The sequence below is a fragment of the Chaetura pelagica genome, unplaced genomic scaffold (genome assembly GCF_000747805.2).
Source record: "Chaetura pelagica isolate M959 unplaced genomic scaffold, ChaPel_1.0 scaffold94, whole genome shotgun sequence".
NCBI lineage: Eukaryota > Metazoa > Chordata > Aves > Apodiformes > Apodidae > Chaetura > Chaetura pelagica.
In genome coordinates this window covers 210,556-232,777 of record NW_009952881.1, presented here as the reverse complement: position 1 = coordinate 232,777, position 22,222 = coordinate 210,556, and the positions used below count along the sequence as shown (strand labels likewise).

Sequence of the window (22,222 nt, the reverse complement as noted above, 5' to 3'; positions counted from 1 at the left end):
AAAGAGAGCCTTCTATTACTCTGTTCCAAGTTTTCTGTCATTTTCTGAAGCTGCGAATCTCAACATTATGTTCTGTTTAGGAGATTTCAGTCTAACATCTAAACCAGAGACAAAAAAAACTCCATGGAAAGTTTTACACCTGACCAGGTAAATGCAGTTCACAAGTCTCTAAGTTTTTCTTAGCCTCAATTCTTTGTAATGGAGGTCCCAGATACCACCACATCCCGTGACTTGCATTCCCAATGAAAACATTAGATTCACTGTGCAGCAAAAACCAATCTCTGTGTTCTAAAGAAACTGGCATGCAGATTCAAGGTAACCCCTTCAAGCATGAAAAATTAAAATTTTCAAAAGACAAGTTGATACCTCCTAGCTCAAGATAAGACCACTAATAAGAAGACATGCTCTCAAAGACCCCTATCACTGTTGGAAATAAGAATTGTTTTAATAAATGTTCTCTTTGTCCAAAAATCCACTTAAGAACATGAAACAAAGGATATGATCAAATAAAGGCTTGGGACCCGAATCAGTATTCAATATTCAACACAGATCACTTAAGGCTAAAAGGCTGCCTTTTACCAACTTCTCCAAATATAAGATCCTAAGAAACAGATTTGCCTCTCAGATTCACAGGGGAATCTCTTATAGATCATGTACTGTATTAAGCAATGTAGCATCAGAGCAATAATACAGTTTGTGAAACCTGTATATTTCATCCAGCTGCCAGCAGCCAACATGGGAAGCTCCTGTAATGCTTTCTAGTCCTCAATTCAGAAATGCTTCTTTTGAACAGGCCCCAAAGCACCTTCACTAGCCACGGCTGTATGCTTAACTTGAAATTGGACCAGGTTTTTTAAGAAGGTGGATTTGCAGAACTTACGTATCTATATATCTATATAGATATGACAACCACAGAAGATGAAGAAGCAAGATGATACTCCTGTTCTCCAGGAAACGTGTACGTTCCACTTGTATTTCATCTACTGAGTTTTCAAGGCCTTCTGATAGCATGAAAGCAACTACAGAACACTGCTCACCAGTCTGATGAGTTGAAGTCACCTCCCCAGGTACAACAGCTGAGCCCGTACTATTATTTTCCCCCCAGGGAAGGGCTAATGGCAGGACTTCTAGGCTGACATTAAGCAGTATTGGTGGCATTATCTCAGCAGGCTTGTATGCAGCCAGGTGAAAAATCTGCTCACATGGTATTGTGGCAGCCTGAATGATCCAGTGCACTGAGCAAACTGGAAAGACTTCTTATTTCCTCATGAAATTATGAGAAAAGTCTTGTAACTGTTCCCCAAGACTCACAAAGGGTTTTTTTAATAATTGTAAGCCAATTATTGTCTAAATGTTTATAACTACACAGCTATTTGCTCTAAAAGTGGGTGCTTCTTTTTTCATTTTAACTGCATCACCACAGTGAGTAATGCATCTTTGGGAAAATCAGGGTGTCTTCTGCTTTTCTTTGTAGTGGTTAAATGCTGAAGAGGGAGCAGTACCAGATTAAGAAGTCAAAATAATAATAGTCAATTCACTGTTTGCTATTTCTGGAAATTACTTCTGTGTGTTTAAATCATAACCTATTTCCCAAAACTATGGAAGAAAAAGGGTTTTCCTCCATTCAGGAAAGAAAAAATGAACAAGGAAAAAAAAAAAAAACACAACAAAATGCCAAAAAAAAACAACTGAAACCACACAAACAAACAAAAAAACCACCATAACAAACCACCACCAAAACACAACCATACAAAACCATGACAAATCAAAACAGGGAACTAAACAGAAAAGACACTAAAAGGGAATAAGATTCAAGAATTAAAAATCATATCCTATATTTGCATCTGTACAGGGGACAAAGAATTTACAAAGTACTACATCTGGGCATATACAAACTCAATCAAGGAATTGCACAGTTATATACACCTACAATGTACCTTGTCGTAGCACTTAATCAAATGTTAGACATTACATATTTCTGTCTGGATTAAAGCAACTGAAATCTGTTGGACTCAGATGGCTTTCATCCCTTCCTCTCCATAGTCTCTTGTGAGATCCAGCAGAGTCTGCCTTTTTTTTTTTCTTTTTCATTCTATAGAAATAAGCCAAGGTCTCAGATTTTCAAGTCTTTGGACAGGTTCATACTTTTAAAGTGTGAAATCAACTAACAGTGAAGGCTGCAGGTAAACCTTGGCAACTTAAAAAAGCTGGACAGAAGGGATTTCCACTGCAGCAATTCCCAGTAGGAAAACTGGCTATTTAATGCTTGTTAATTTAAACTTAAGAGCACAAACATTACACCAATATTCTGGAAAAAAAACAAGAAAACACATAGTAAGAACTCCTAGATGGCTTCCTAAGCATTTATTACCAAAGAAGGGATTGTTTACATTAGCTCTACACCTGGGAAGAAGAATAGGAAAAATCACAGCTAAGCTGACAAAATGTAGGAGGTGGCATTTTCAGAATCATACCTCTAAGAAACTTTTTTTTTCCTCCCTGATAAAGAAATTTTAAAATACATTCTTTATAAGGTTTTTACTTGCTTTCTCTGATTAAAAGAAAAAAAAGTCTGCAAGGCACCAAGAGGAGTCTTGGCTATCTTTGCTGGTATCCATGTGGTTACATGTGGTATCCACTGAAAGTATAGACCTTGGCAATCAACTGCCAGAAGACTAAGAACAAACCCTTAGGTAAGTTTTAAAAAGGGAGACAGTTTGGCATCCTCATCCTCACAGGATTAGATGCATCATTTTTACTTTTTCCTCCTCCTTTCATGAACAAGTTCTGTTGGGTGAATGCTGGGGCTAGGGCTAAGGCACAGGCTACACATAAAAACACACAGTTCACAGGTAGCTTCTGCCTTTGACAATTTCAGTTTAAATTAGAGGCAAGGCAGCCAAAGGCAAAGGAGATGAGCCACCATGTGAGAGAACAAACTGGTACCTGCAGACTACCCAGTAAACCACTCTTTGAAACTTGGTGTGTGCCATGGCATAGCAACAACATAAAGCACCACAGCAAAACACTAATTTCTCTTTTCTAAATCTTTCATTAAACAGTAGCTTTACGGTAACTTACAACATAAACACAAAGGCCAGAAAGATGGCAGGGCTCACGTCTTGACTCATTGATAAGTGAAAGCTGGAAACATCAGACAAATGAAAATAAACACCATCACTGGCATAGCCCAAGTTCAAATCAAATCCAAACTTGTCAAATTAAAAGAGGGGAGAAGCAGACTGTTTGCTGGCCAGAACAGCACTGCCTTGGTAAGCTTATGGCCCCCATATTGACAAATGAGTTGGAAAGAATCAATGGAATAATTCAATAAACTGGCAGAGTTGAAAACATGAAGATCTCTCCCATCTCGTTCACCTGTTGTGCACTACATCATGCACACTACCTATTCAGGAGTAACTTTTAAAAATTTGCATTCTTCTTAAGAAAATGAGATAGAAAAACCATTAAGAACTAATGAAGTAGCTTCTACTAATACAAAAAAGTAAACTAAGAGTGTATCATCAAATGTCCGTAAGAGTAACTAAATTATGTATTTCTCTTTTTTTTAGATTCCACTGGCTTAGAGCCTGCCAATAAAATTTATCAACAGAGCAGAAAAAGGGAACACCAGAAGTTTTTTCACCTGAAGTTCCAGGATCAGCCAGGTAAAAAATAATTCATCTAACCCCAAATCATCATTTTTGCATAATCTTTCTATCCATAACAGGAGATGTGGATGAGATTTCTTTGCAGAGAATGCAGTAAATTGATAGCTTTGTTCCAGTTCACTTCAGTTTCTTATTGATTTGCTCTCACTTTAGCCTGCATTGATTTGTTGATCCCTTCTTTGTAACAGTTCAAGTGACAAATTGAGAATGAAAAACTGCATGCTTTAGGGCCTGCTCCACCAACATCTTGCTTCTAACCATATTTTCACTTGGATTTGGAACATGTCCATGCACATATACTGGCTTAGACATGGCTCCCCTTAAACTAGGATGGATGTTTTTGCACTGAAACCTTTCTGTTCAAGCTCCTCATGGATAAACAAGGCAAGTGAAACAACATCAGTGAGGCAGAACTGGATTTCTGCACTAACAGTTGTCACCTTCCAAGGATGCTGTTTAAAGAGATGTTGTCTTAACACCATGTACATTTTTAAGCAATTTTGCAGCACTACCCATGGTTGATTAGCAGGCATTAACTGCATCATGCACCTGAATAGCACCAGTGAATATCCATGGCATTTGTTGGTGCAAAGAAATACTTCAGAGGTGCAATCAACAGGATCACAAGTTGCCTCTGACATCAGAGTGAGTCACAGTCATGGTGCACTGTTACTACAACAATCCATGCAGAAGGATATGGCCCACTCAGTACTTTTAATTTAAGGAATATAGTATGAGCATATGCAGGGCACAGAGTTACAAACAATATAACTTAGATTAGTAATTTTGCTACTAATAAGCTCATCTAAAAAAAGCTGCCAATTTGGTCTCATTTTTAGGGCTACACTACTGATGTCTGTCTGCACAAGCTGTGGCTACTGCTACAAGCAGTTTTAGTCTTGTTTCCATTTCCCTGATACCTTCAAGTGGGGTATTAACTTGGAATTCTAACTGCAACAAGCTATCAAATGGAAAATTATTTATGAATTATGAAGAGTAAGGCTTTGCCCACACTCACATTTCTAACACTTCAGGCATCGTTTGCTGGGTGAATCTCCAATTCCTGAATTCATCCTGCAGCAGTCCTCTCCAGACTGTAGGCTATCAACTGTTTATGGTCTCCCATACAGACTACAAAGCAGCCTGACCCCTGGCTGCCACCTCAGAGCTACAGTACAACCCCAGCAGAGCAATTTTGGTCACTTTAAACCAACTCATCTGCAAAAGTGATAACTGGAAAACCTCACACAGCATATGCTCTCTGGCATGCAAAGGCAGTGCAGGAGTTCTCCTTTGCTATGCACCTGGTGTGAATATGATTTTTCGTTTCCCTTTCTATAATGCCAGCTGCAGAGAAATTGGTATGGGTGATGGGAAGCACAGTGTTGGGAACCACGTACATCTGTTCTTTGCTTTCCAAAAATTTCACACCTAGAGTCAGTGATCTAGGCTTTGTGGATCACTCTTATCCACAAGGATAAAAGGAAAGTGAAGTTCCCCATTCTTTCAAGTGTTGAATAGCTGAGCTTCACTTCACCAAATTATTTATAATAAAATTGCAAGTAGGGTACAGTTTTCACGGAGCAGACTAGTATTTTCAGAGTAATGTCTGCTGCCTAACACTGGCATTCCTAACTTTCGGAAATTACTTTACTATGACTGTTAAGTGTCTCTCTACCAGGCTATAAGATATTATTTACAAATCATGGTCATTCAGACAAGCACAGATTATATGGGACAGTTACCTAGCCAAAAACTTAAATCTGAATTTCAGCAGTTTGTTACTGCTCTCAATCTTCTGTTAGGAGAACAGGGAGAACTGACTAACCTAAGACATAAATCCCATTTCCTAATTTCCTGTGATATTACTGTAAACTCTTCTCAAATATTCTTGCACTGTTCTCCTACCTGGGGCATGCAGATCATACAAACACATCTAATCCAACACAGACTTTCTGTATTTCATATGCAGAATGCAGTTGCAATCTTTTGATACATCCTGTTTGGATTATTTTTTTTCCCCAGTAACAATAATTTCAACAGTTTGGATTCTATTTTCATCCTTAATTGCAACTTCTCATTTGCACAATGAGTTGTACTCAGAACCTACTTCTCCATGGCCTTTATTTTCCTTTATTGTCACTTAAAATGAATTGAAAAGCCAAGAACTTGATTTCCACTCTTGAAAGAATATTAAAGGGACCCTCTCTACATTACCATTTTTACCATTGCATCTCTAAAACAGCATAAAAAAACCAAACTGTACCAATAACAAAACTCAACAATGCCATTTCTCAAAGGACATAGAACAAGACCAACTTGTAATAGACACCAATTCATTACAAAAACACTTCACTACTTGCTTACCGAGTGAGACACCCCACATCACTTCAACTTAAGAATGAGGATAATTTAATTAATTGGTCTAGAAGGACCTCACAAACTCCTAAGTAAAAGACAAGCTGGCCTTTACATCTCCTCTATGGCAATCTCTCCTCATGAAGTATCACCAGATGGACAGCATCAAATAAAAAAAAATCTAGGGAAAGCAACACACACTAATTGCATTATAACACAAGTAGTAATCTCACCTCTCTGGAGCATGTAGATACCAACTAACTTTCCCTTCTCATGACACCACAAGAGAGAAAGCCTAATGAGTGAAGCACTGGAGTGGAATATGTAGCACCTGGGTTCTCTTCTTAGTTTTCCAGCTGACTTGTTCTTGCACCAGAGGTCATATAATTTCTCTATTTCCACTCCCATTCCCTGCTTGTTTTCATTATTAGCTGTACGTATTGCAAAGTAAGAACCACCTTCTACTATTAATTTTTCCAGGGCCTGTATCTGTTCCTGTGGCACAGGAGCTATGAGGCAAGCTGGCAAATTAAATAACCAGGAGGAGAGTTAACTGAAACTTTGTTTTTCACAACATCACTTCTGTTGAACTCTATTGTTAGATTATCTAAAAGTTACTAAGCCTGGAATACTAGAGACTTTTTTTGCACTTACCTCTTTGCCTAACACCCAATGTAGTGGGTTTTTTAAGCAGCTCATTGGATCAGTTACTACAAATACTCTCAAACTCCAAGCAGTAAAATCTGATTTAGGAAAGTTCAGTTTGTTGTTCCTCTCCCTCAAAAATATAAACCTCTTGTTCTGATAATAAAGAACATAGGCACAAATATTGACAGTAGCCAAACATCTAAGTATACAAAAGCCATGCACACAGCATAGAGATGATGTATACGTAATACTATGAGCTTATTTCTTGTCATATCCTTTTAAGTCTCATCTACAGATTTACTTTTTGACAGAGGCCTCCACCAATTTTCCCTGACAAGTCAAAAAATACAAAAACAGTTGTCATTTTGCGCAAACCAAAAGGTTCCATTTTCAATATGATTGTCTATATGTTAAATTAATTAACAATGTTTATACATTAACCTATCAGTCATATAATCAACCAACTATCATCATAGTTGATATCTTAGCTTTGTTTTTTAGTAAAAAATACTGCAACTTCCACTGAAAAGAGCGGCAATAAACTTTGAGGACCATGAGAATATGTATATTCATGATGGCATTTCCTGAAAAAAGGAACCCTTTGGAGAATCCAAACCAATTTGTATTGCACAGGATGAACATACACACACTGGGATAAACCGACACACTGGAATTATGGACCACAGTAGGATCAGGATACACACAGCAGATACAGGTTGCCACAAGTCCACTGGTTATTTTCATTCCCTGGCACAAATGGCCCCTACATCCACCATCAAGCTGGGTGATGGTAAAACTGAGGAGGGTATTAAGCCAAATAAATCACGTACCCAAAAGTGACAGCGTGACACCCATGTTTTTTTAACTTCTGAATGGAAATTTCAGATCTCAGTCCTCAGAATACTGTAATTTAGTACAGCTTGCTTTAATTAGAGAAATATGATGAAAACATGGGTCTGTGTGAACTGCATATCCAAAATGACTGTACCCCTTCCATCCAATTTAGAAAGAAATGTTCAGCACTGCACAATGACTTTCATTTGTTTACTGCTGCAGCAAATGTTTACTGCAATGTGAATGACATGCTGAACATACCACAAACAGTAGAACCACGGCTATTAAAACCAAAAATACAAAACAGACTAGAAAAACATTTTGACAAGGAGGAAAGATTAAACCAGGTCTTTGTAACATTTGCTAAATACAGAAGCTCATCATATTTCAGGCCATTTGTATTTAATTGTCCTTTCATCTGAAGAGCACTGGATATGAATGCACATCAGGCAGCAAATGAGTCAGATGTTCTGAAGAGGTCCAATCAAGGACGCCCCAGAACACAAGAGCACTGCATGCATAGTGTCTGGCACAACTGACTTTGGCTACAGCCTGAAGCTCCTTTTCAGTGCCTTATCCTATTCCATGGTGGTCATGCACCAAAACACTGAGAAGAAATCAAATAGACCTGCAGTTGCATAATTCACAAAGTTTAAACACATGAGACTCCAGGAACCTGATGTCCACACCCTCTTTTAAAGCTGCCACGGATACATCCTGACATCAGCAGATAATTATCTAAAACTCAGACTTTTGCTCTTCCATTGTCTCAATTGAAAGGAAAGAAAAGTACTCATATTTCTCAGGGTCAATGCTTCCAAAGGAGTCTATCAGATGAAGTCACGCTCACAGCACTTCAAAAATCAGGTTTTGCAGGGGTAGACAGATAGGTATTGTCTCAATTTCAGCACAAAGAAAGGAGAATTCCTGGTCTTTGAAAGAGAAAGCCAGCAAGCCATGGATGGAGACAAGGAGCAGCACAGGAGGTTAAATATGCTGCACTGTCCTTGAGGTAAACTTAGTGTGCCTTTTATACTGGTCTCTAATCCTAAGATTAGTTTCTCCCTTTTGGTTTTAACAATATTAACAGAAGTGCAGAGGCAATCAGCAGACTACAACTTTGCCAAAAATTCAGGTCAATCATTAAAATTATTTTTAAAAATAGACCATGGATAAAAATAATTATTTGTAATCCTCAACAGTTAAAATGGATCTCAGCATCCAACATACAAGTTGGAATGATTAATTCAAGGTAACCATGGAAAAGAACTCATCTTCACTGTATTCTTCTTCAGTCAGCTCTCAAATCAAACCTCATCTCCAAGCAACAAGAAACAGAAAAAAGAATAGCTTGTGTGTAAATGAAAACAAGGTCACACTCTAAATAGCCTACATTCTGCAATTTAATACATTTTTAAGTATAAATTCTAGCTCTGGCATTATTTTGTAATCTTGAAGTAAAGCAATTTAGGCTATTATCTTTTCTCATCAACACAGCTCTTGATCATGCTGCTTTTAAATCATTGTCATGCTATTAGTTCTGTAAAGAATGACACCTGCTCCAGAATACGACCACCGCTAATCACTCAAATCAGGTCTCTCAAAAGTCTGTAAGGAAGAACAGTGCAGAGCGCAGCAGATCAAATATGAGATTGCTTTTTCTCTCCCTTTTCAAGGAATACATCTGAATGCATCCCTCTCCTTCACCTTCATGGGACACTTGTCCTGCCAAGCATAAGCTCCCCTGTGCAAAAGCTATAGCTGCCTTGGCTTGGTAGCGTACAAGAACCGACAGAACTAGACACTTGATGCATTGTCCAAAGCACAGATGAAAAACAACATGAAACAGACTCAGCAGTGGTGTTCTCTGAAGATATCTAGTGACAAAATCAGGGACATCCATCTCAAAATAGGTAAGAAAGCTTTTTGAGACTCAGTGGAGTCAACACTGAGAAAACAAATTATTTGTTGCTGCGGCATTCTGTGCTCTGAAGCTCCACTTCACATCTGTAAGTGCATACATTCACAGGATACTGATGGGGAAAGGGCAGAGGTTGACTCTTTTTCTACCAGTCTCACCATGAGATACTACCAGGAGTTAGAGATGCAGTACATACATTGCAGCTGAAGCTGTCAACCTGTACTTATCCTTCGTATTTTGACTGCCAGCTATGCCACAGCAAGATGCACATCTTTAGACTGGTTATATGCCCAAATGCGAGCAGCACATTGCTTGCTACCAGGCCAATTGCCATATGCAGCCTCTCAGCTACTAAAAAGCCAAGAAAATGGTTTGTAGATGCTACAGGTTGCATGCTGATGACTACAGCACACAAGTTTTCTTTCTCATCGTCTTTATGCTTGAGGATAAATAATTTTGTATCAAATTAGCCATATGAGAAGAAAACCTCCAATATCACTGAAGGATGTTATAAAGTAGAAAAATATTCTGGAAGCTGTGGCATTATTGTTTATTAGCTAGATAAAGGCCACTGGCTAAACTGTTACAGAGAGTTTCAGAGAAAACTAGCACTGTAATCGGACAGGGTCCCAGCTCACCTGCTAAGCTGTACTGCAGGTGCAACTATCTCCTGCACACATTGATATCTGAGAGAACTTTGCATCTTCTGCTAATGGTAACTCTGGTTCCACCAAAGAAAATCAATTTCTGAATGCAAAAACCTTAAGAAATTTAAAATTATTGAATTGTATTAACTTTTGAGTTTACAGGAAGAGCAGCAAGAATTTGTGCTGCAGTATTTGGAAAGGTTCTATTAGGAAATTATTCTGATTACTTTAATACAGGAAAAAAAAAAAAAAAGTGGAAAAAATGGTAATTTTCTTCTTTACCTGAGATGCTCCATTTAGGCAAGGCACTGAAACAGGGATGTCAGGCAACAGCTCCAAGCGTTGTTCAGACACTGTGCATGTTTCTTGCCCATCAGGATCCCCTGTGCGCCTTCCGAGTTGCCCATAGTCCGCTCTGCCCCAGGTGAATACCTTGCCAGTTTCTAAACACAAAATACATTTATTCACTAGCTTCGTGGAACATCTGGATACCAATTCAAAACTAGAACACTTCTTAATGCATCTTATCTAGATATTAAAAAAAAAACTAGTGACAACTTACTTCTGGAAGCAGAAGAAAACAAACTAAAACTAGCTAAAAAGCATATTAAGTACTTCTATGCAGTTACTCAAACTTCATTAACTTGTTTTCTACTAGAATAACACCTGTGTCCTAGGCTATAAATGAAATCATGTCAGTACAGCTGCATAACCTGGAAAATTTGCATACAATATAAAAACTTTGGTTTTACACACAAAGGACATATTTTTAGCTTAACAGAAGCACGCATGAAACAGCTTAATCTGAAACATGAGATTCCTCTCTGTTCCCAGTCTTTGCTATAGAGACATCCACAGCATGTGCTATATTTAACAGTTTCTGTTTTCCTACGGAAGCCACCTTCTGTCACAACTTCCGTTAGCAGAGTAACAGCCCTCAGGACAGCAATGGGTTAACCAGGAACAGCACCACAGCTGACATTGAGCACTGGAAATGCACCAGTTTGTTTTCAATCACACATTGACCAAGGAAAGAGAACTTTAAACGAAATCAGCTGTATATCGATCATCCTTCCCTCCACACATTACACCAGGATCACTGCTGTGGGACTGGCACTCAAAAATCCATTCTCCAGTATTGATAACATCCATAAAGCAATGCTTTGTACCCTTGATTCCAAATATTTAAAAAGAAAAAAAAAAATCCTACTAAGTGACAGCTGTATTTTCTTAATTAAGTAACCAGAACTCTGCAGGTAAGTCATGAAAAGCTGTCCCTTCTGGCTTCCAACTAAAAAAGTTACAGAGACAAAGCAGAAACAGTATGGTCTCAGCTCAGTGTTAACTAGAAGCAGCAACCCATGTTCCAGCCCAGAAGGAAGCCTGCAATGACCTTGAGTTACGTAAGCACTTCGGCCAAGCCTCAAACTCCTCTCCAAAACTGAACTCAAGTCATAAGCCAAATTATGTGGATTTGAGGAAAATAAAAACAAGTCAGCTTAAACACACACACTTTTCCCCTTGTCAGTACAGACATACCCCACAGAGGGATCAGGAGCAGCAGGTACCAGTCGCATTGCCCATAGATAACAACTGAGGATTCTCATAATGTGCCATAATACAAACCTTCAGAAACCTTAAAACCTCCCTTTTCCTTTGGGAGCTGTTAAACCATTCTGAAGGGGACACAGGTGGAGTTTAGGCTGATAATGTAGGGTTTCACAAGGTTAGTCTAGCAACAAATGAGCAGGAAAAACATTTACTCTGTAGCACATTTGAAAATACATTTAATATGCATTTAACAAACTGCCCAGTGTAAAACCTACATGGAAGAGCCACCTGCTGGGTGGGAGCTCCTCTAAAACCAGATCAGTGTTGGGCCAAAAAATGGCAGAAGTTGGAGTGAACTCTTCTGTCTGCCCTGCCTTTTGTGAAGGAACGAGAATGGGTGAAGAAGATGGAGAAAGTTAAGTTAAACTTTCATTTAAACTAATATTCCTTAGTACAAATTACATCTCATTCAAGCAAAAAAAGGCAAGATGCAGCCTATCTTCCAGTGAGTTTACTATTTAAACCAAGAGGAGATACTCATATTTAAGAGTTCAGGTGATCACTATCAGAGATAATTAATTTTCTGGAGAATTCCATCATAATAGTGTTAGGGACCCACATCAGTCCTGGCTCTTGGTCATGCTAGACAATGTGCTGATATTAAAAGGCCAATTGCTGTCAGTTGGAGTTCCAGAAAACTGCATGGTACAGCAGGAGCAAGCAACCTCCTGGAGAAAGGTCATTTGCAGACCTGAACAGATGGGTGGGAGATGTGGTGGAGGGGGGGAGTCTCCTGGGCCACTTGCCAAGTTTCCAACCTGAGGGAAACTTGCAGAGCCAGGTGCTGGGGCCTCACTGAGACCCTGTGCCACAGCTGCCTGGAGGACAGGGCTGCTGGGGATGCTGGTGTGACAGGAAGAATGGAGGAGACAGGGGAGCTATAGGTGCTGAAGGTGTTGCGGGGCCAGGAGTGCCAAGGTGCCAGGGTAGGTGGGGATGCCGTATTCACTAGGGGTGCTCGCAGTGCCACCCCGACCAAAGATGCTCGGGGGGCAGGGAAAGGCTGCTGCTCCTGCCCAGGAACTTGGCAGAGGTTGATTGATCATGAAAGAGAGATATGAGCAAATGCTGGTGGTCACCTCCCAAGTCGGGGTGGGAGGACAGAGAGAGGCAATAGAGGAAGGGCTGTCAACTTCCCCAAAGTGCATCCCGGGGCTGCCAGGGTTAGTCCTTACCTCTGGCGTAGAACATTTTGGGGAATATAAATGGCTGCAGTAGCTGGGGCACTTGGGGGGCACAGTGGCCACACAGTGGGTGCCACAGTCCTGGCAAGTGCATTGGTCAGTGGATGATAAGTCAGATCTGGCCACTTCTGTCCGAGTGTCTCCTAGGAGTAAATGTTGGAGCTCCCAGTGTTCTGTCCCACCCCCAACACCTTGATAATGATGTCAGAGTTCAAGGAGCATCTGGACAATGCTTAGTTATGTGGTTTACTTTTAGGTAGTCCTGTGAGGAGCATGGAGTTGGTCTTGATGATCCTTATGGGTCCCTTCCATCTTGAGATATCCTACAATCTTGTAAATAAAGTGGAAACTGCAACTTTGTATATTTAAATGGATGAGAAGTATATGCATTTTCCATGGAAATCTGCCAGCAGTGATTATCTTGTACTCTGATCTTTGCAAGTTTTTTAGATGCACTTTCTCAGTTCATTGATAATGCTTCCTCTGAAATAATTAAGTGATAAAATTAGTTGTCCTCTTCTCTCAAGGGCAGAAAGATTTCCCTCTTTTGGAGTAGCAAAGCAAATTTTTCCCTAGCAGCTCAGAGAAAAATTGAAATGAGTAACATACTGGTTCCATACAACTGAGGTCTTATAATAAAGCAGTTTCATTTGTTTTAGGTTAAGGCATTAAAACAAGTTTCATTAAGAGAACTACCAGTATACCTTACAGAGATTAGGAAAACAAAAAACATGCTTGGCTCTGGAGGCAATATATTTACTTCGCAATTAGTACACACCTCTGCAGGTGCAAAAATGTTGCAAGAAGTCTCCTTCTGAATTTAAACCCAGACTTCAGGCTTTTACATCAGACCAGGTTACTGCACCTATCCAGAATCCTATTAGTGGACTGGAAAAGAACATGCAGGCTGCTCTACCTGGCCTCTAGAAAGTTAAGTGGTGTATTTGATAATACAGACCCAGATCCTCGTGTGTTATCTAGAGCGCTATCCTGTGTACAGAGGGAGCAGAGGTTCCTCTCAAGCCTGACTTTTGGGGAAATGGAAAAAAATTCTTTCCCCAACCAAATCTGATGCTCTGCCTGCACCCAGACATGAACAAGAAGCACCAGCCACTCATATAACAAAAACAATCCTTTGCATTATCACATCAGGGCACTGCTCCACTTTGTCTCAAGTCTTGTCTGCTGCTACTGTCTAGATTCAGATAAAGGCAATCTAATATCCCCAAAACACACCTGACCAGTTACTCACTGAGAAAATTATTTTTCCACCCTGCCAATGACCAGCAGAAACCACTAAGCAGCTGACACAATCACCATCTCGATGACAAGCTGCTAGAGCAAGGTCTATGCCAAGCAAACAACTCTCTTCCTCTCAACCAAGGGGCAGTGAAAGAGTGCAGTGGTTCACACCTTCCCCCACCAAGATCAGAGCAAAACACCACAATCACCTACTCTGAAGGTAAACTGAACTGCATATATAATTCCCCCTTATGAATTAAGGGCTAGTGAGTACATCATCTGCCCCAAGCTGCTGCCTCCGTGTTTAACTGTTTTTACTTTTCAGAAACTATCTCTCTTTCCAATGTGATTCATTTGTCTCACTACAGTTGCCATCAGCTGCTTAGTGTGTCTTTATGTATGACTGGAAAAAGCCCCTTGCTCTACTACCAAGTAGCTTTTCCAGAGTCTATAGAAGTTTGGTCTTTTTTTCTACTACACTGTAGGTATTGGTGTCCTTAAGGTTCACCCTGCAATTTTGTTATTGGATCGATTTTTGAGGCCCTAAATTGACATCTCAACAGCAACACCAAGTTGAAATGGAAGTAATAGAATTGGAAATAGTAGGATCCCAGTGTTTTTTTCAGCCTTACAAATGCTTTGAAGTATGCTCATCTCTATTATTGCAAATTATTTCAGCAAATTCAGTGGAACTGAAGAATGCAAGCATATTTGAAGAATTAAAACCAGATAGCAATAATGCTTAGCTACAACAAAACACCTTACATCCACAAATTCTATTTTCTTTCACTGGACAAGCACAGAACTACTTTCACATTCAAAACCAGAGACTTGAGGAGAATGTAAACTGTTTCTGTTGACAAACAGAAATAATGGTAATTAACTTTTCCCCATTCACTATAAGGGAAACAAATTTCAGGTGGTTACCAGTAGGCAAACATGGAGAACATCCATTAAAAAAATTAAAGACATACATTTTCTGCTTTTAGGAAGGTTTTCTTGAATGCCCAAAGATTAGCTAAGCCACTCGTCCCTTCTCAGCACTTGTCAACTCAAGTCTCTCTTCTAATCAGCACAAATTCATTCCCTAGACTTACTCCTGTTTGATAAGCACTCAACCTCTCATGCTCTGTCTCCTGCTAATGATCAATCATTCCTACTTCTTAGATGAACATAGCTGCCTAGGGATCCTGTTTAAGAAAAACTTTTTTAAAACTGTCTTTTCTGTGAGAGAACCTAACAGAAGCTGATTTAGAACTGTTTTCTCTCTGAAAACAAACAAACAAAAAATCAATCTCAAGTAGAAATTTTAGGTTGAAGCACAGACTAATGCATGGAAAATTCCAGCCAAAAAGGTTCAAGTTCTGTCAAAATCCTTAGCAAAAGAAAGCACGGAGTTATGACAGAAAGCACCAAGCAATTGTAATGAGAGGTATTGCTACTGTGCTGCTTATAATAGAGATGGTATTTTTAAATGTTCTAAGAATATTTGGGAAAAAGACATTAGTCATACAGAGTAAGGAGGTTGCAGGCTGAATTACTTAAGAATGAAGGGTGATGTAACAAGGATTGTCTAATATTAGAATAGAACAGATTTTTATTAGAAGTCAAGAAAACATACACAGTTATGAGTCAACTGGACAGAGTACACTAACCATGGAGGTGGCTGAGGTATCAGAAAATGAGATATTTCATACCAGACTTTATACAGTAAGAGGGCACAAAAGGCAGGAGTTATTTCTACAACTTGTGTGAAAGAAAGAAGCATACAACATTGGAAAGCTTTACCAGTTTTCTAAGACAGCAACAATGCTTCCTAAGACCTTGATTTTGCCATGTTCAGAGCGTGGAGACACTAACTCCAAAAGGCACTTCAACTCCTCAATCATGAACATTCACATTGCCCCAGATCACTTCATTGCAACTGTTCCTTTTTGCAGCAGGCAAATGCTACATCAAATAAAGACCAGAGGGTTCAACATTTGGAATTAAGGAGTAATAGATATAATTCATGCATCCAGTGTCATTCCAGTGTACAACCTGAAGGAAACATACACTAGAGGAATTTAAAGAGCTAGAAGAAAAGGAACATAGGTCAAAAGAATTTTAAGAAAAACCTCCCAACAACCCTTTAAGCAATTAGTACACACAACAGTTATGCTACATCATTTGAGATTCTACATGGTCAGACAGATCTAGTTTCCTCCTGCTCTTTGAACTGTAAACACAGGAGTCTCCATCTGTATACATACAGCAGCAAATCATCAGCTACACATGCTCACATGCCTCACACAATACAGCTGACGGTATGTGCATATTCAACTGCTTGCAGCACTACACTAGCCATTCCACTATCAGAAAGGCTTCTCTGCATCTCCTTCATGTCATCGTTTTGTCCTACCACTATCACAAAGCATGGACAGTTGAGAATGGCCTCAAAATTACAAGTTCACAACCTTCCAAGTATTGCAAATCCAGCATTTCTAGTCACTTCCTGCCCAACTCTGTAGCTCTTACTGTGCTGCTTTATGGTGCTGCTGAGGCTTCAGAGCACGTCATTTTTACCTTTTAGCACTTTCTTAACCAATATGCTTACCCACATAAATATTTGGGGGCAATTAGCAATGAAAAAAATGTGGTTTAGTTTTAAAAACAAGTTGGTTTCTCAGTAAAACACAACAAATAGGAACATTAAAATTTACTTGTTTTCAGTGGATTCATATTAATTTTGTATCAGTTTTCCTATTTTAAGATAATATGACTGCACTAGTGTTATCTCCTTGAAGTCTCTATTAGGTACCTAGGCAAGCTTTTAACTATCCTTTCATAAATACTAGATGAAAGAGTTCATCTAGGGTACCTCAGATCATGGTTGCATTAACAATTCCTTTTCAAATGAACTCTGAATAGTCACACTGAATGCTTCATCTCATTCATACTTGAAATAGGAACTTCTGTATAAAATTCCTAATGCTTCCTTTCACCTGAAAATTCACAGGAACTTCAGAAGCTGTCTCTGCTGCCTCCCTGCCCCACCACAGGCAAAACAGCATCTACCTCTCCCACGATTACACGTCTTTGCTGTCCTTAAAAACAATCACTAACATACTTCAAACATTCTGAGAAATTACCTCATCTACCTTGAAACAGCCTCTGTGAAGGGCAATCCTACAGAAAAACATTCATCCATCCATCTCTAACTCCTTCTTGGCTGAAGACTCCTTTAATTCAGCAGTTGGAAACAAGGCATCACTACCACACCTACAGTCTAACACCCATATCTGTGCCTGTCTCAATACAAAGCAGGATCATCTGCTCTGAAAAAAGTTTAAATGGTCCTTTCAACCCCTCATATGGGAGTTTAATGTACTAGAGCTGCCCACAGCTCTTAATACATCTTCTTTCTATGACCTCCTTACAGACATCTGCAGATTTATATAATAAGACTTGTTCCTGAATTATTTTTTGTCCATATTCATTTATAGTACCTATTAAAAATGTACCACTAAAACACAAATCTATGCACAACATTGAGTTCATGTCTCTTCAGGAAAATTCAGAAAAAAACCAGCAAAAGCATTTCAGGGATGTCAGGAACAGAAATTAAGAGGTAATTTCAATTGCCATTTTCAGCCTTATGCAGTCAAATTTGCTATACATGGCCAGATCAGAATACTCCTCAGAGCATCTGCTCAATATGCTGCAGTTCAAAAGGGTTTCCATGCACTCTATAAAGTGGTTTTAATATGTAACCAAAGACCACAGTGCCATAGGAAGAGAATCATAAAGAGTAGCAACAGCTATGGATTTGTCAGTTAAAACTCCTATACTCTCCAAGCAGGCCAAAAATTTCTGCTATTCTGAACTACCTCAGATGTCCCTAAATCTGGTGACCAATTTAATCACAGGTGTGTGGACAAGACATAGCAACAAGGCACCTAGGGGATTTCACACCACTAGAATCAGTGGCTCATCTATGATCCAGTAAACAAGTGGCTTCCCACTGTGACTCATTGCTAAAAAAAAAAAAAAAAAAAAAAAGAGAGAGATTTAAGAAATCAACAAAGAAGACAATTATGCAAAATTCATCCCACTAGGAGGAACTCCACTGCATACCATTAATGTAAATAGATACAGCATAAGGCAACAGTCTCCTTTCAGATTCTCTTGGAGGTATCAAAACATTACACACCCACTGACTAATACGATAACGTGCTGTAATGGAAAATACTCTGCTTGGCAGGTAAAGCTATGAGGATGTGGGATACTCTCCAACAGAGGACACTGGGACAGCCTTTTAGCACAGAATAAAAAGTTAAATCACAAACTGAGAACTCCTTAAGCAACAGTTTACACCAATGCAGCTTGAGAAACTTTGGACCCAAGTAGCTGTTCTCACGCCTAGGCCACCAGTTTCATTGTGCTTAAACTACTTCTGACAGGGAAGGCAAACTGAGCCAAGGAATCAATCTGGATTAAACACAGCCTTAGAAAAAGGGAGACTGGCAACAGCAAATACTATCATAGAATGGTTAAGGTTGGAAGGGACCTTAAAGATCATCAGGTTCCAACCCCCCCTGCTACAGGCAGGGACACCTCACACTAGACCAGGCTGCACAAGCCTCATCCAAAATGGCCTTTAACACCTCCAGGGAGAGGGCGTCCACAACTTCCCTGGCAACCTATTCCAGTGCCTTACTACTTTCATGGTGAAGAATTTCTTCCTCATGTCTAACCTAAATCTCCCCTCTTTCGTTTAAAGCCCTTGCCCCTTGTCCTATCACTGCCCTCTCTGGTGAAAAGCCCCTCCCCAGCTTTCCTGTAGCCCCTTCAAGTACTGGAAGGTGCTATAATGTCTCCCTAGAGCCTTCCCTTCTCCAGGCTGAACAATCCCAACTCCCTCAGCCTGTCTTCACAGCAGAGGTGCTCCAGGCCTTGGATCATCTTGGTGGCCCTTCTCTGGACCCTCTCCAACAAGTCTGTATCTTTCTTGTGCTGAGGGCTCCAGAGCTGTACACAGCACTCCAGGTGAGGTCTCACCAGAGCAGAGCAGAGGGACAGAATCACCTCCCTGGCCCTGCTGGCCACACTTCTTTTGATACAGCCCAGGACACAACTGGCCCTCTGGGCTCCAGCACACACTGGCAGCTCACATTGAGCTTCTCATCTACTACTACCCCAAGTCCTTTTCCTCTCTTGCTCTCTTAGCCACTCTCCCCCCAGCCTGTATTTGTGCCTGGGGTTGTGCCAACCCAGGTGCAGGACCTGGCACTTGGCCTTGTTGAACTTCATGAGGTTGGCACTGGCCCACCTGTCCAGCCTGTCAGGGTCCCTCTGCATCCCTTCCCTTTAGGGTGTCAACCACACCACACAGCTTGGTATTGTCAGCAAACTTGCTGAGGATGCACTCAATCCCACTGTCCATGTCTCCAACAAAGATGTTGAACAGCACTGGTCCCAATACTGACCCCTGAGGAACACCACTCTTACTGAACAGCATGGTTCACTGCTTTGAAATTTAGACAAAAGTAAGTTATGAGTATGGCAAATTCCAAGCGTCTCCTGGAAATCCTGCCTCTGGCTTTTGGTTTTAGATGGGATACAGGCTGTTTTGCTTTTAGAGGAGAGACTAGAAACATGGAGTACCATAAGAAGCTCTGAATAAAGGTGAAGAAAAATTAAAATGTAGGAAGTTAAATGCTTATAAAGCTGTGTTCATACTGCTCATATCAAACAGATATCTTGGCTCAGAAATTAAAATGCAGAGGGGAGGGCAGGAAGTCCACACAATCATGAAATAAAGCTGGGGAAGGGGGATGGAGGCAGAGGGAGATGTTAAAGCACCTATCACACTTTGCACTCATCCTGCAAGATGAGAAAATTCCCTCTTATTTATCTCCACTCATGATTAGAGAGTCATGACTGCCTCACCAGCTGTGCCTCTGGCTCATTTTAAATTCAAACTATGATACATATCTCACTTTTAGCTTTTTAATAGCAATGCCTTAAAATGCAGATTGGTGGCTAAATTTAGTTACATCATTAAAAACAAATCTAACTCGTCTCTGATGCATTCAAGGTTCAATAGAGGACTTAACTCTTCATCTAAGAACAAAGTCTTAATAAAAAGACGAAAAAAAAATAAAATCAAGGCACAATTTAGTGATGCCTCTAAAAAAGCAAGATGCATAAAACATTAGCCAGTCATGGAAAACTGCAAATCTGCAAATGCATCATAGTATACTATAGGGGTTTTGTTATGTACTTCTGAAAATAAATTCTGCACTATGCTACTACAGCAGTATGAGTCATACACTTCTACTGACATTCTATATTTATATTTCCATGCCCTTCTGCACTGTTACATGCCTTCTTCCATGTAGACCTCTCTAACCTGGGATATCCTTTCTTCAGTTTCTTGTCCTCTAACACTCTCCAGAAAACTGAACAGATTATTTCTTTCTAAACCCTTTTTCAATTTTTTCAGGAAACCATTTTGAAAAAGAAGCACCCTTGAACAATCATAACACAAGGCATATACTTTCATTTTTTCACCATTATTTTCTTGTGTCCTATTTCCTACTCTTGGTCCATAAACAGATTGCTCAGGCATTCATTCCCTTTAAGGCAAGGTCCAAGTCTTGTTTCATTAGACTTAACATAGCACAGTGTTAAATAAAATCTTATTCAGAGATTACTAATTACAACATATCTGTGTTTTCTATATCATTTAATGAAAAGCATTCTCTATAGCTCCAATCTTGCAAACATCTGTGAATCTGCTTCATTTGGAGAATGCAAGTGATTCTCATACTCTCAATATCCCATTGCCATCTGAGCCTGTCCAAGAAGAAATAGGCATGTAACTACAAGAGATAAACAAAAGGAATGCAATTAAGTCAGCAGAGCCAGTATTAACCATGCCAAAAGACTCAAGGGCATGCTGTGGACAGACACAGAAATGTCACAAGAAATGCTCTGGAATGGTAGTCTGAAGAACAACTGGGCTTTTGATGCTATCATCCGTAAGAGGCCATCCCAAGAACAAATACTCAGAGACCATTTCCAGAAATTTCACTAGACAACAAGCCTAAGACATGTGTGATTCTGAAGAGTAAGAATCACAATGCCTACAAAGAAAAAGCAAGCATAAAAACAGAACATTAGATGACCCATCCTGGTACACACTAAATGGCTTTAACTTTCTCAGCAGCTCCAGAAGCAGGCAAGTCCTACATCCAATGGAGCTGAAGTTTAACTGTGTGCTGTTCTTAGGGAATGAAGTACAGAAACAGAACTGTACCCACAACACCACCAATGGCACCTTCAGAACCTCCCAGGAGATAACCCACTTGTTCAGAGCCAGAACCATCAGAAAAAGCAACTACAACTGACTGAGTGGGCGGTTCACCTCAAATAATGAGCAGCTGTAACTGCAGCACTCTCACTGACAGTAGGAACAAAACAGTCTAAAAGAAAGAGGATGAGAAAGAAAATTCATGCCCTTTGAAGTCGAGAGATGAGCAACAAAGGGGTGTATTCCTGCTTTAAGCTTCACAGAATACAAGGAGACAGGGCAGCTTGTGAAGATGCCATGAGTTTTCTCCTGTTTTAAAGCAAGAGGCCAGGTGGGGAAGTCATTGTTTTGCTCTGAAGTGAAAAGCTTAAAAATCAGACACTCAAAGGTGTGTCTACAGAGGATCAGATCACTGCAGGGACTGGAATCCCAAGGGCATGGGGCAACTCAATTCTTGTGAACACTGCTCCATCATGGCTCTGGTGGATTAGAGAAACTTTAAATAACTACCCTAGATTTTAAAATCAGACACATTGCAGCTTGTTACGTTTCAACTATCAGCTTCTTTGTGTTTGGTTGGTTGGGGCTTTTTTAACCTCTAGCAAAGCAAGCAGGCAAGAGGAGACACGCACAAAAGCCTTTAACACTCTCCTTTGTACTGTGTGATTTGACAGGGTTATCCTGAGACCAGATGAACTCCTATAAACCTATACTGCCACCCTTATATTCTCCCATCACTGGTTTAATCACCCAGTAATTTATGTCATGGTTTGACTCAGGATTGACAACTAAACCAGCGACAATGATGC

At 39.9% G+C, this 22,222-nt stretch overlaps 1 protein-coding gene across 1 annotated transcript in view; it reads right to left on the bottom strand.

The window, feature by feature from the left end:
• SERGEF (secretion regulating guanine nucleotide exchange factor) overlaps window positions 1–22,222 on the bottom strand; it is a 151,111-nt gene that overhangs the window by 105,031 nt on the left and 23,858 nt on the right. The window contains exon 9 of the mRNA XM_009995405.1: window positions 10,362–10,522. Within this exon, the coding sequence (XP_009993707.1) occupies window positions 10,362–10,522 (161 nt within the window). The remainder of the gene's footprint in view (window positions 1–10,361; window positions 10,523–22,222) is intronic.